The 15,625-nt window shown below is 42.8% G+C and overlaps 2 protein-coding genes across 2 annotated transcripts in view; one reads left to right on the forward strand and one right to left on the reverse strand.

Annotated features, from left to right (window-relative positions):
• Positions 1–15,625, reverse strand: part of LOC122814457 — a 1,903,843-nt gene that overhangs the window by 550,210 nt on the left and 1,338,008 nt on the right.
• Positions 12,003–13,549, forward strand: LOC122812894 (zinc finger protein 85-like). Its single transcript, XM_044084931.1, has 2 exons — positions 12,003–13,389; positions 13,473–13,549. Exons 1-2 carry the CDS (start codon positions 12,219–12,221, stop codon positions 13,547–13,549), a joined length of 1,248 nt encoding a protein of 415 aa, XP_043940866.1. The 5' UTR covers positions 12,003–12,218.

Here is a 15,625-nt window from a genome sequence, read left to right on the forward strand (position 1 = left end):
ATAGTGGTACAAACATACTCCATAAGAATGGTCTCTCTCACCCTGTTTTTGAAGATGTGCAGTGTATCTTCTTACCTCCAGGTAACAGTACAAACATACTCCATAAGAAGGGTCTCTCTCACCCTGTTTTTGAAGCTGTGCAGTGTATCTTCTTACCTAAGACTGTTCCAGGTAACAGTACAAACATACACCATAAGAATGGTCTCTCTCACCCTGTTTTTGAAGATGTGCAGTGTATCTTCTTAACTAAGACTGTTCCAGATAACAGGTGCACAAGATTATTGTGATAACTCTGTACTGATGTTCATCGTGCTATGCTGCTGCAGTCATTACACTTGGGTTATCCTGCCGTCAGGCAGTCCCACAGTCGGCCAGTCTTCCAAAGCCTTGGTCTGGAGTCGGTTGTCGTCGCTTCTTCCCTGATGTCAGAGCGGCAGGGGTATAAAAGAGGCAGCCGATGCCATTTTCTCCAGTCTTTTTTGCCATGCGGTGCCCGAAGCAGAAGCAGTTCACAATTGCAGGTCGGCCAGCTCCTGAGATTATCGTACAGAATTTCAGCCGAAGTCTTCTATTAAGCTAAGTACCCCGTTGGGGAAACTTTTCTTGCCTCAGACTGATGTCAGACAAAGTTAATAACTGTATTTCTTGTGGGAAGCAAATACCTCATAAGGACTTCCATTCCTATTGCTTCCCTTGCCTGGGCTCAGACCACGACGTCTCTGGTTGTCGGTTTTGTGCCAGATTTAATAAACGCACTATCAAGCGTCGGGCAGGTACCGCCCGATACTATTTTGGTAAAAGATTCAATTACATTATGTCGTCGGAACAGCCAACATCTGTTATTTCCAAAAAACGCAAGGACAAGGATAGGCAGCCTAGGCCTAGGCCAGACACCGAGGTCTCTGTTAGGCCTGCCGCCGGATCCCCGGTACTCGGTGAGGCACCTATGCAGCCCCTGACTACCGCGGATTTAGACCTTATGTCTACCACTCAGACAGTTAATACCGGGCCTTTGGAGCCCCCACTTCTTCAGCACGCGGACGCCAGCATGGCGGGTGAGCTGGATACTAGGGACAGGCCTTCGGTTTCCGAAGGTGTTTTTAAACCAACAACACTCTCAGTCAAATCCTACGCAAAGCTAAAAGCAATGACCAAGGTTAAAAAAACGACTTCCTCGCAGGTCCCTATGCCTAAAAAACAGATGCTCAAAATGGCGGAGGACCTGATTACTTTTATCAGAGGTTCTCAACCCCCTCCGGACAAAACGCCTAGAGTGGAGGAAGAATTCCCTCCTTCTGACCGGGAATCCTTTTCCTCAGCAGATTCTGAGGATCAGAACTACCCCTTCCCTTCTTATGAGGACTCGGATGCTGAAGAATCCATTCCCTTAGTATCTCCTCCTGAAGATTTCTCTTTTGGGGAAACCCTGCACACTATGAGAGAGCATTTCCACTGGGAAGGCCAAGACTATTCATACTCCAAAAAAACGACTCAGTGCGTTTCTACTTCTTCCCCAGCATAGACCCCTAGCTATTCCTCCAGTCTTAGACATTCTGGATGATGTTTACAATGAATCTAGTCTTAATCCAGACTCTTTACCTCCAGCTCCAGCTAAATCAGACAGATACTATTGTTCATAGGTTCATAGGTTCATACTAGGCTATCTGCCCTAGGGCATTTATAAGCCTAGCCAGAGTGTGTGTGGCTTTCACCACCCTTTAGGATGAGAATACTATACCCATTAGTTTGCTGTGCCTCTGTCCAGCAGTGATACAGAGATGATTCCCGGGGTAAACCTACGATCTCCCATCCACTCGTCAAGATTTCTCTTGAACAGAGTCAGTGAGGGGCTCTGCCTCACATGGACTGGGATTCTGTTCCATAGTGTAGGGAGTCTCTGGGTGATGAATCTGTCCCTCCAGCACGTCCTATTTATATCCGTGTTGAGGTTTAAGTCTCTTGCTCTCGTGGCTCTGGTGGATTTGGATTTTTGAGGTGGAGCATGTCCATTAATTCCGGGTTGGACATGGCCTTGTATGTCAGGCACAGATCACCTCTGAGCAGGCGGTATGCGCCTGACTAGAGCTGGCGTTTCTTCAGTCGGGCATCGTATGACATATGTTTGAGCCTTTATCCTTTTGGTGAGGAACTTTTGGGGTCTTTCCAACTGCTGCAGGTGTCGGGTAAGGTACATTCCGAATGGGGCGTTGTACTCAATCATTGGTCTGATAAGTGAAGAGTACAGGGGTACAATGACCTCTCCTGATCTGGATGTGAATCCCTTCATGATCAGGTGGGCAATGTAGAAGGTCTTCCTAACCACTTTGGCAATGTGAGTGTCAAAGAGAAGTTACTGTCAACTTGGGTCCCCAGGTCCCTGATAACTTCTTCCGTGTTTAATGGATTACCACCTATGTGGTAATTAGGGGTTACCTTGTTTTTCCCAAAGGGTATGACTATACATTTTTTGGCATTTAGCTTAAGGCTATGGCTCTGGCACCAGTTATCCATTTCTATGAGACCTTTCTGGAGGATGTCTGTGTCTGATGGAGTGTCAATTATGGTGCCCAGTTTGCAGTCATCTGCAAATTTTGTCAGCCACAATCCCCTATGTTTGCCTGCACTTCAGAAAATAAATGCCGAACAAGAGGGGCCCAGGACTGAGCCCTGTGGGACACCGCTCGTGACCGGCTTAGAGTCTGACATGGCACCAGCAACTCTAACCCTGTGTGTTCTGTCCTTGAGCCAGTTTGCAACCCATCTTGTGACATATGGGTTTACATCTAAGCTGGTGAGCTTTTCTATGATGCCCAAGTGGGGTATTGTGTCGAACGCTTTTGCCAGGTCAAGGTAGGCTGTGTGAACTGCCTTACCCTCATCAGTGGCCTTAGTGACTGTTTTGAAAAAGTCGACCAAGTTCAAGAGGCAGGATCTGCCCTTGACAAAGCCAAATTGGGTAGGATCCAGTGTCTGTAGGTCCCCAATGTCTTTATTTATGAGTTCCATTATGATCCTCTCCATAGCTTTGCAGACAAGGCTCGTCAAGCTTATGGGGCGGTAATTTCCAGGGTCTGTAGAAGCACCGCCTTTGTGGAGTGGGACCACAGTTGCCGTACGCCATTCTTTGGGTACGTATCCTGTAGTAAGGCTAAGATTAAACAGCAGCCTTATGTGTGGGTTTAGTTCCTCATTGAGTTCGTGTAGCACACAGCCGGGGACACCGTCCGGTCCCATTGATGCTGTGTTTTTTGCTTTAGGGAGAGCAGCTGTCACCTGGGCATCTGAGATGTTTGGGAGGCTAGACTCTGGTGGGATAGATATTTCTCCTTTTGGGGGGGAGGGAGTGGAGAAATTTGCACTGAACCTGTCTGCCAGTATGTTGGCAATGTCTGTGGGTTCAGTGATTTTTTTTATCATTTTGGATTAATTCTGAGCATATCTGGGAGTTTCCACCCAGGTTTCTAACATAGCTAAAGAAGGCTTTATGATTGTCTTTTGTGTCATTAGCGATTTTTCTCTCAAAGTTGGCCTTGGATGATTTTATGAGTGATCATAGTTTTTTGCTAGTATTGATCAGAGATGCCTTCCCATTTAGGGATTTTGCTCTGTCATGTAGTAGCTTTCTCCTCTTGTTGTAGAGTTTGTTTATGGCTGGAGTCCACCAGACCAGGCGCCTGCCTTTGGTGGAAAGGGTTTTGATTTTATTAGGGATTGCTTGATCCATACATTCCTGGAGGTGCTCGTAGAAGGCATTTGTAAGGGTTTCAGCAGCGTGGGTTGTGGTTTCCACTGGCTCGGGGGTCTTGAAGGATACCACTCCAGTCTTAAGAAGTGTGAAGTTTGCTTTTGAGAAGTTATTCACTGTATTCTTTTTTGCTGGGGGTGGGATGTGGATCTCCAGTGAGATTAATTTATGGTCTGATCTCACCAATGAGGGATATACTTCCGGTGTGGAGCATTTTGTCCCCATGTTTGTGATGATCAGGTCTAGTATATTTTCTCCTCTTGTGGGAATGGTGACTAGTTGTTCCATAGCATTTGAGTTTATGAACTCAAGGAACCTTTGGGCTAGGGTGTTGGGGCTTGAGTAATGTTCCCAGTCTATGTTTGGGTAGTTGAAGTCACCCAATATGATGGTGTTTGGAAAGACATTCATACTCTCCAGTGTCTTCAGGAAGGCTGTGTGGGTTTCTTGAGTTTGAGAAGGTGGTCTGTAGCATGTTACAAACTGTAGGGCAGTTTTACCTATGGTTAATTGCACCTGGATGGTCTCCGATGCTTCGTGCGTTGCCACTAACCTGGAGGTGTGGGTATCCTTTATGAATATGGATACTCCCCCTCCTTTTGTGGTTCGGTCCGGATTTTGGGGCCGGAATGCATGATATGAGGTATAACCTGATAGTGCTGGGGTGCTCTCAGGAGCCTTGAACCAGGTTTCAGTCACAGCACAGACATCGATGTTCTCCATACTGAGGAGGGCTTTGAGGGCATGCATCTTGAGGTTTAGACTTCTGGCATTGAGCAGTATTACCCTTAGTTTTTCTCCATTTTTGTTTTCTAGGGCGGTAGGTTTATCATTTGAGCCTTGCCTAAAAAAGGCACTATGGGGTGGCAAGAGCCTTTGCCAATATCCGGAAGCCCAGGGGTGACAGGTGCAAGCCGTCCCTTGCGAAACAGCGTGGCTTGTCAAGCATGTCATCCCAGGCAGACAGACATTGGATCCCCTTAGAATGACACCAGTAATTAAGCCAATTATTAAAGCTGATCATTTTGTCTCTGTATTGTGGCATCATTCTTGGTGAGGGTAGGATACTGCTCAGGGTCAGGGTCATACCGGCCTGGGCTACATAATCTGAGAGCTCCTCTATGTCTCTTTACATGTAGTCCAGGGAGGTACATCTCAGGTCGTTCACACCGGCATGGACAATGACTGAGTCATACTTGTACTTGCTGTGGAGTGACCTGAGCGCTTGTGTTATGTGGCGGATTCTAGCGCCTGACAGGCAGCTTACTGTGATCTTTTCCTTGTTCAGTCTGGTGAGTGGGACGTCAGTGTGTCTGACTATGGAGTCACCTATAACAAGTGTGTCTGGCATTGTGTTTGGCCTTAAGGGCTGTGACTGTTTAGCACACTGACTTTGAGAACTATGTGTTGCATGTCTTATGTCTTGAGGTGGCAGCTGCTTGGGTGTCTGCTTTGGAGGCCTCTGTAGTTTTGGTAGATTTTTGATCAGTGCCTCCGAGTATGTCTTTGTGTGTTTATGTGTTTGTTTTGCAATAGTTCTATGTGAAACTGGGTTTGTGGTGTGTGTGGTTTCCTTCTCCTCCTGTCTGGTCTTGCCAGTCCTGAGTTGAGAGAGCTCAGCCTCCAGTTTGGCTATATAGTTGCATCTCTCACATGTATTTGTGTTTTGTGGGAGAAGGAGTGGGTTGTCTGTGTACATGAGGCAATTGTAACATTGCCTCAAGATGCCCAGATTCACCAGCTGAGCAGGAGAGGACGCTAGCAACTGACCCTTCGACATGCTAGAAAAAGTGAAAAAGTTTGCTGTGTAACTGAGTCAGAAGGGACCTATAGGGAAATGGGTACTCAAGGGGATTCTAGGCTAATGTAGTACTTTGTTTAGTATACAAGTACTTTACCTATATAAAAATGCTTTAGGAGCAAGTGCTGAGCTTTACCTATATAAAAATGCTTTAGGAGCAAGTGCTGAGCTTTTGAGATAGAGAATAGACTGTTTAGATTGCAAGTAGAGAAGTTCTAAGGGAAAAATTGAAAAGCAGACTTTACGGAGCCAGAAATAGTTTAACCTTGTTTAACCGGCTGCCCGATGGTGCTCTATGGGCAACTCCGCGCTAAATCACGCGAAAGCGTGCTAAAGCGGGCTTTATAGCAGGGGGTTGAAAAGAGCTAGGAATTGACCCAAAATGGCCAATAGACTACAAGTTTCTGGCTGGAACCACTGCTCTAGGGACAAATAGGCTGCTCAGTGCTCCCCACTCCCACTGGTGAACAAAGAAGCTTCCCTTTATCCAAATAAGGATATGGAATAGCACAGGAATCAAGCCAAAGCCCAGAGATCAGCAAACTCTGAAGACTGGACTATTCTAGTTCAGTAAGGCGGGAAAACAAGATTCTTTTTTTTTTTTTTTTTTTTTTTTTGCAGAAAACAGAGGAAAAACAGACAGTAAATGCTATAACGCTTTTAAGCGGCTAGCACTTGAGTGTGTTAGCCTACAGGTAAAATTAAGCAACAAATAACTTTTTAAAAGTGCAAAACAGTTAATCAACACAAAAACAGTTTAAATAGAATGCAGAGCTGTATGAACAGGCCGAAAAGCAGTCGCTAAGCAGTAAATAATCAAAAAGCCAGAAAAAATACTTAAATCAGGAAAAGTCACTCTTTTGCTCACTGCTGCTTGTAGAACTCTGCAGGACACCATGAGGAGCTGTGTTGAGTTGAATACAAGCGAAAAGCGCTAAAGTGGGCTTTATTACAGGGGGCTGAAAAGAGCTAGGAATTGACCCAAAATGGCCAATAGACTACAAGTTTCTGGCTGGAACCACTCCTCTAGGGACAAATAGGCTGCTCAGTGCTCCCCACTCCCACTGGTGAACAAAGACGCTTCCTTTTATCCAAATAAGGATATGGAATAGCACAGGAACCAAGACAAAGCCCAGAGATCAGCAAACTCTGAAGACTGGACTATTCTAGTTCAGTAAGGCGGGAAAACAAGATTTTTTTTTTTTTTCTTTTTTGCAGAAAACAGACAGTAAATGCTATAAATGCTTTTAAGCGGCTAGCGCACTTGAGTGTGTTAGCCTACAGGTAAAATTAAGCAACAACTAACTTTTTAAAAGTGCAAAACAGTTAATCAACACAAAAACAGTTTAAATAGAATGCAGAGCTGTATAAACAGGCTAAAATGCAGTCGCTAAGCAGTAAATAATCAAAAAGCCAGAAAAAAATACTTAAATCAGTTATAGCAAATACAGTTATAACAAATGCTCTGAAATATACTGTATATTTCCAAAATGTTTGAGAAGGACAGTCAGAACACAAGAAGGTTCAGGCGAAAGAGAAAAAAAAAAAAAGTTTTGTTTTACTTTTTGAAAGGGAAAAAGGAGGAACAGAAGGCCTTATCAAATGTTCTCTCTGTATTAAGCAGAATGAGCTAATGACACTAGACTGGGAAGTGTGTCACAGTAGGGGCGGGCAACTGCAAAGCCACCAAGTATAACAGCAAGACACCAACAGGGAGGGAATAGCCTACAAGACAGCAAGCACTACAGAGACAAATGAAAGTTTTTAAACAGATAAGGATTTGTGAAGATACTGAATAGACAAAGTGCTTTATATATATTAAATTGTAAAAACAGTAATCTGTAAAAATAAAAAAAATCAAGATACTTATATTTTGTAGCTCAGTTGCAGTCAACAACCTCTCTAGTCTGCACTGTGTGCAAAAGACAGAAACTTTTTTTTTTACAAGAACACAAAAGAACCAGCCCCCACTAGCCAAGAGATAATTACACAGAGGAGATGTTTCAGTTTACACAATAGCCTACAAGACAGCAAGCACTACAGAGACAAATGAAAGTTTTTAAACAGATAAGGATTTGTGAAGATACTGAATAGACAAAGTGTGTACCTGATTCTCACAAATTCTTGTATAAAAGCCCTCCAGCTGACCCAGAAACCATTTCCCAGGGTCTCAAGGGAAGGCCTCCACTGCTAAGAATCCCCTTCCTTCTGAAAGAGATTCCAGGGCATTAGAAAGATGGGGGAAAAGGTGTACACATCTGCCACTCTGACCATGAGAGCATTAAACTGCCAATTCCACATGCTTAAATACCAGCAGTACTTGCTTACTCAGTTAAAACAGAAAATGACACCCCTAACAGACCAAGCAGATTACAAAGAGATTCAGGATTTGTTGCATGCAGCAGAACAGGTGGGAAAGCGTACCCTGCAATGTGGATTTGATTCTTTGGAGGCCTCATGTAGAGCAGCAGTTACAGGATCTGTGATACGTAGGCATGCTTGGCTAAAAGAGCAAACCTTGCCAGAGCATGTCAAAGCTAAGCTACTAGATGCTCCATTGCAAAAGGATGCACTTTTTAGTGTCAAAGCAGAGGAGGTTTTAAAAAGAATGGAAGTAAAGGCAAAATCAATGCAAACAGTTAAAGATTTTCTACAAGTACAGCCTCCTTGCTTCAGCAGAAACTGGCCATCCAAGAACTGGTCCTTTCCTGCTTCAGACAGACCCCATAGGGGCAGGTACAGGCGCCCTAGGGGCAGAGGTCAGGCACAGGGTTCCTTCAGGCCTAGACGATGGCAAACAGTACTCTAGAAAGGGGGAGACGACAGATCTCAACCCTTCAGGAAACAAACTCAATGACTTTCCTCTTCGACTGCTGAGCAAAATAGCCCTGGCAGCACCTTTAGGAGGGAAACTGGCACTTTTTACTCAAAACTGGCACATTGTAACAAAGGACAAATGGGTTTTGGATATTATTACCTGAGGATACAGATTTCATTTTCACACTCTACCTCAGATGAGAGGCATGCCAAATCTGCCAGCAAACCAATGGGCAGAGGCACAAAAACAAGTCACAGCTCTTATGGACATGAAAGCTATTCAAGAGGTACCTATCAAAGAACGAGGCCAAGGATTTACTCAAGACTGTTTCTAGTACCAAGAAAGGACAAAGCCTGGAGGCCCATCTTGGATCTCTCAATTTTATACACCTACCTGGACATCCCCAAATTCAAAATGCTCACACTACAGCAGCTTCTTCCCATGCTGGGCAAGGAGTCTTGGCTGGTAACGTTGGACCTCCAAGAGGCATACCTGCATGTCCCTATCAGACAACATTGCAGAAGATACCTCAGATTTCTGGCAGGTACAACACATTATCAATTCTCTGCATTGCCCTTTGGCTTATCTACTGTGCCCAGAGTATTCACGAAATGCCTGGCATCAGTAATCGCATACTGCAGACAACAGGGCATACAAATTTATCCATATCTGGACGACTGCCTGATCCAAGTGGACAGCAAAGATATCCTACTGCAGCATCTGGCTTTTGTAACAAAGTTGTTAAGTTGCCTAGGGTACACAGTAAAAAAAAAAAAAAAGTCAAAACTAATACCCACACAAAAAATCATTTTCCTGGGTGCCAGCTTGGATACAGCGGCCCAGATGGCTTACCTCACACCAGACAAACAAAAGCAACTGGTGCATTACTTCAAAGAGATGGCAACCTTTACCTGGATCACTGCAAGGAAAATCCTGCAGGCATTGGGGTTCATGGCATCCTGCATTCAGCTAGTCGCATATGCAAAGCTGCATATGAGAAAACTACAATGGTACCTAAAAAGTGCATGGTCCCAGCACAGGGACAGCCTCGAAGCAAGTATACCTCTCATTCCCTGCCTCCAAAAGTAATTCCTATGGTGGGCTCAAGCATGCCAAACAAACAAGGGTCTTCCTTTTATCTTACCTCAAGCAAAGCAAACCTTGACAACAGATTCATCAGACTCTGCCTGGGGTGCACATATGGCAGGACAATGCATACAGGACAAGTGGCCTGCAAACCAAAGGCATCTACACATCAATCAGAAGGAGATGCTAGCCATACAGATGCTAGCCGTACAGAATGCACTAACAGCCTTCAAGGACCTCTTACATCCAGGACAACTTCTAATAAGGACAGACAACACCACAGTAATGTGGTACATAAACAAACAGGGAGGAACACACTCCTACCCATTATGCAGGCAGGCAATGGCCTTGTGGAACACAACATTAACCTACCAAGTACAATTGCAAGCACAATTCCTGCCAGGAAAGGAAAACATCTTGGCAGACGAATTAAGCAGGAATTTAACAGACCCTCACGAGTGGAAACTACTCCCACAAGTGTTTGCAATGATAACTCACAGATGGGGACCACCAGACATAGATCTTTTTGCTTCAGCCAGCAATCACCAGCTACAAAAATTTTGCACAAGGATTTACCGTCCCAGCGCCTGGAAAGTGGATGCCCTCTAATTCAGTTGGACAGCATTGTCAGTCTACGCCTTTCCTCCTCTGCCTCTGCTGACAAAGGTACTACTGAAAGTCAGATCAGACAGGCCTCAAATGATTCTCATTGCTCCAGACTGGCCACGTCAACACTGGTACCCACTACTACGAAGCTTGATGCACAGTCCTCCATGGACCCTACCCTATCCCCCAGACTCCTAACTCAGAAAAATTCTCAGATCCTTCACAGTCATCTCAGGACCTTGAACCTGGCTGCATGGAAAATACCCTAAAGCACAAATCAGCCTCTCTCTCAAAGGACGTCCAGGATGTCCTTCTGGAAGCCAGAAGGCCCAGCACCAGAAAAACTTATACTGACAAATGGAAAAGATTCTATGCATGGAACCAGGCTAGAGGCCTACAGCCTGGCACCCCAAACATTTCACAGATACTCAAATATCTATCAGAGTTGCTGTACAAAGGACTTTCATTTTCATCTATAAAGATCCACGCTTCACCAATTTCAGCTCAATATGATATGGATACTCCAATCTTTTCTCACTCTTTGCTAAGGCAGTTTCTCAGGGGGGCAAATAACTTAAGACCCCCCCCCCCCCGAAAACCACCAACTCCCTCTTGGGATCTTAATTTTGTGCTAGAAAAACTGACACTTCCTCCTTTTGAACCAGCCTTTTCAGCAGACCTACAATACTTATCATGGAAAACAGCTCTACTGCTGGCTATCACTTCAGCATGCAGGGTCTCAGAACTTCAGGCTCTTATGGCAGTGGAACCTTTCCTCATTTTCCATTAGGACAGAGTGTCCTTACGTACCAATCCTTCCTTCTTGCCAAAGGTAGTTTCCAGTGTGGCCCTCAATCAAACCATACATTTACCCAGTTTTTTCCCAAACCCCCAGAACAAGGGGGAAAGACTCCTTCACTCTTTGGACATTCACAGGCAGTTATGTTACTATTTGGACAGGACAAAGGCCTTCAGGAAAACTGATCAACTATTGGTTTCTTATGCAACAGGTTCAGAGGGAAAGCCTATTTCCAAACAAACCATCTCCAAATGGATAGCTCATTGCATCCGCTTTTGATACTCTCACCATGGGAAACCAGTACCTACTAACATTAGGTCTCATTCCACTAGGGCTACAGCAACCTCAGCAGCCTTCTTCCGAGGAGTCCCTACTAAGAACATTCTGGAGGCAGCTACCTGGAGTTCAGTGCACACCTTCACCAAGCACTACCACCTTCCACTATACTCTAAAACCAGAGCTGGATTTGCCTCTGCAGTTTTGCAGGGCACATTAGCTGCGCCTAGTTCAATCTAGTTCCTACCACCCGACCATAGCTTTGGGACACTACCCAAGTGTAATGACTGCAGCAGCATATGAACATAGTACAGTTTTGTACCTACCATAAATGTAGATGTTTGAGTGCTTCATGCTGCTGCAGTCCAGGTTACCCTCCCTCCATCCCCTCTTCCTAACAGGGGTGTTCCTTTACCTCCATGTACACTAATCTGTTGGATGCATGTCTATATGGTGTATTTGCTTACAACTACTGTATTTGTTTTTCACTAAGGTATGTTTGGCAAGCCTTTTTTTTTTTTTTTTTTTTGCTTTCCTAGTTTGGGGGCACCTGGCATCTGGGGCAAGAAAAACTGAAGAAAATGGCGTTGGCTGCCTTTTTTATACCCCTGTCGCTCTGACGTCAGGGAAGAAGTGATGACAACCGACGCCGGACCAAGGCTTTGGAAGACTGGCCGACTGCGGGACTCCCTGATGGCAGGATAACCCAAGTGTAATGACTGCAGCAGCATGAAGCACTCGAACATCTACATTTATGGTAGGTACAAAACTGTACTTTCTTACATCTCTTGTAACTGTTCACTGAAGATCAAGTTTTGATTAATGATAATCAGAATTATCTTTACTTAGTTTGGTACCTACATTAGTAATAGCAGAACAAAATAATTTTGCAAACAGAAAAAATCTGTTATGTTTAAAATGTCTCTAACAATGTCCATGTATTATTGTGAGTGAAATAGCTGATAGATCTTTTCATCAATGTGATAAAGTACTGATATGCAATTTATTTTTAGATGACAGAAGCACAGATAGCAGTGTGATTTGCCATCAGCAGGAAGCACTTGCGACACCCCTGTTACATCACCCTATGGACAACCTGCAGCACTGTGCTCAACCTGTGAAGGCTACAGACAGGCTTCATTTCACACCTGCAACACCATTTCACTTGGAGCTTAACTGTAGCAAGAGCTGTGAATTTAATGCAAGCCTTGCTTTGCAGCAAGGTCCAGTAGTGCAGCCATCTTGTACAACGGACAAACCATATCAATGTCCTGAGTGCAGTAAGTGTTTTACACACAATTCTGAAATGAGTCGTCATATGGCTATTCACACAGGAGTAAAACCATACAAGTGTACTGTATGCAGTAAGTGTTTTACACAGAGTTCTCATATGAGAACCCATATGGCTACTCACACAGGAGCAAAACCATACAAGTGTACTGAATGCAGTAAGTGTTTTACACAGAGTTCTATTTTGAGACTTCATATGGCTACTCACACAGGAGTAAAATCATACAAGTGTACTGAATGCAGTAAGTGTTTTACAACAAGTACTCATATGAGAAGGCATATGGCTACTCACACAGGAGTAAAACCATACAAGTGTACTGAATGCAGTAAGTGTTTTACACACAATTCTGATATGAGACGTCATATGGCTATTCACACAGGAGCAAAACCATACAAGTGTACTGAATGCAGTAAGTGTTTTACACAGAGTTCTCATATGAGAAGGCATATGGCTATTCACACAGGAGCAAAACCATACAAGTGTACTGAATGCAGTAAGTGTTTTACACAGAGTTCTAATATGAGAAGTCATATGGCTATTCACACAGGAGTAAAACCATACAAGTGCACTGTATGCAGTAAGTGTTTTACACAGAGTTCTTATGTGAGAAGTCATATAGCTAGTCACACAAGAGTAAAACCATACAAGTGTACTGTATGCAGTAAGTGTTTTACACAGAGTTCTCAGATGAAAAGTCATATGGCTATTCACACAGGAGCAAAACCATACAAGTGTACTGAATGCAGTAAGTGTTTTACACAGAGTTCTAATATGAGAAGTCATATGGCTATTCACACAGGAGTAAAACCATACAAGTGTACTGTATGCAGTAAGTGTTTTACACAGAGTTCTCAGATGAAAAGTCATATGGCTATTCACACAGGAGCAAAACCATACAAGTGTACTGAATGCAGTAAGTGTTTTACATGGAGTTCTCAGATGAAAAGGCATATGGCTATTCACACAGGAGAAAACCATACAAGTGTACTGAATGCAGTAAGTGTTTTACACAGAATGCTGAAATGATACACCATATGACTATTCACACAGGAGCAATCATGGAAATATCGAATAGAGAAAACTATAAATCAGCTAACACAAGAAGTATCATTGTTAGAAGAATATAGAAGGGGGAACAGGCCATGAAAATATTAAGAAAGATAGATGTGATAAAAGTAATGCGTGGTATTAGAACAGACCAGGATCTATTATGCACTATTGGAGATAACAAACTAAAAATTACAAAACAGACGGAAAGACTTAGAAGGTATGAAAATAAATATAAGGGAAAAACACAAAATAAATAAATTATTGATGACCTAAAAAAGTTTTATAGAGAACTGGGAAATAAGGTAAAAGGAATAGACAGACCCCCAAAAAAGAGGAAATAGATACATTTTGGAGAAGTATCTATGAAGATCCTGTGGAACGTAACAAAGATGCTAAATGGATAGAAGAAGTAAAAGAGAGAATAAGAAGTTTAAAGGTACAGGATATTAAATAGGATGAAATAACAACTGGAGCCATTGAAATAAAGTTGAGAAAAGCCTCTAACTGGAAAACCCCAAGCCCAGATGCAGTACCTAACTTTTGGCTTAAATTATTAATTTCTTTGCACGATGATTTAGCAATGAGTAAGAACTATTTATATATGCACCCTGAACACACACCACACTGGATAACAACAGGAAAAACAATGCTCTTACTTAAGAGTGAACCTGCAAGCTACCCTATAAATTATAGACCAATAACTTGTCTTCTGACAACATACAAACTATAGACGGGGATTGATGCCAACAGAGTTTATAGTCATTTAGAAGAAAACTCAATTATGGCAGTAGAACAAAAGGGCAGTAAAAGAAAGTCATATGGAACAAAGGACCATTTGTTGTTAAACAAAGTTATAGTGGAGAAGTGTAAGAAGGGGAAGAACCTAAGTATGGCATGGATTGACTACAAAAAAAGCATTTGATAGTATCCCACATTCATGGATAAAAGAGTGCTTAAAAATGTATAAGATACACCCTACACTGATTGATTACATTACAGTAACCATGAAACTGTGGCAGACCACTTTGCAATTAAGCCATGATAAAGGACAGATTATTATCTCAGGGATAAAAATTCAAAGGGGGATATTCCAGGGTGACTCGCTGTCACCCTTGCCATTAACCCATTAAGCTGCTTACTTAACAACTTAGGCCATGGCTACAATTTGGCTTCTAGAAAACAACAAAGTCTAATGACTTCTCATCTTCTCTTTGTTGGTGATTTAAAATTGTATAGCTCATCAGATGAGGAACTGAAAGCACAATTGCAGGTTGTCAAAACATTTCAGATGATATCGGAATGTCATTTGGTTTTGATAAATGTGCAAAAACATCCTTTAAAAAAGGAAAATTGCAGCACCAGGAAAACATCAGTTTGGGGCAAGAATGTGATTTAAAAGAACTTGAGCAAGAGAGTGTGTATAAATACTTGGGAACTGATGAAGGATCAGCAATAAAACATGAACAGATGTGAATAAGGCTTAGTAAGGAGTACTTTAGAAGACTTAAATTAATCCTGAAAACAGCATTGACACCTAGGAACAAAATCCAAGCTATAAATCAATTTGCTCTTCCTGTCCTAACTTGTAGTTTTGGAGTGATTGACTGACCCCAAAAAGTGTTGGATAGATTGGATATCAAAACAAGAAGGATGCTTCCTGCTCACCAAATGATTTATAAAAATCAGTGTATACCAAGATTATATATCCCCCGTTCTGAAGGAGGGATGGGCCTCCTTGAAATTGATTACATGTATAGATGTGCAATTGTGGGACAACACACATATCTGTTGACCTCACAAGATTGAAATGTGGTGAAAGTTTTGAAACATGAGAATAAATCTAAGATGACATCTCTGCTTAATTTAGCAGAAGCATATCGACGTCAAGCAGGAATGGAAATTTAACCAGAAGTGGATAAAAATCAGGCAGCAACTGAATGTGCTAAAAAAGAAAAGAAAGAACATAAGGTGAAGGATCAAATGAGAAGGCAAGAAATGTGGAAAAAAACATAAATATAGTTGCAAGTAAAAAAACTTCTGGAAGAGCCTTGTGTTGATCAAGAACGAATGCAGGAATGGTTAAAGAGAGGTGAATTTACATCAAGAAATGAAAGGTTAATATTGGCAGCCCAAGATAGTGGGCTGCATACACG

The sequence above is a fragment of the Protopterus annectens genome, chromosome 10.part0 (genome assembly GCF_019279795.1).
Source record: "Protopterus annectens isolate FY-2018-M chromosome 10.part0, PAN1.0, whole genome shotgun sequence".
NCBI classification, from domain to species: domain Eukaryota; kingdom Metazoa; phylum Chordata; order Ceratodontiformes; family Protopteridae; genus Protopterus; species Protopterus annectens.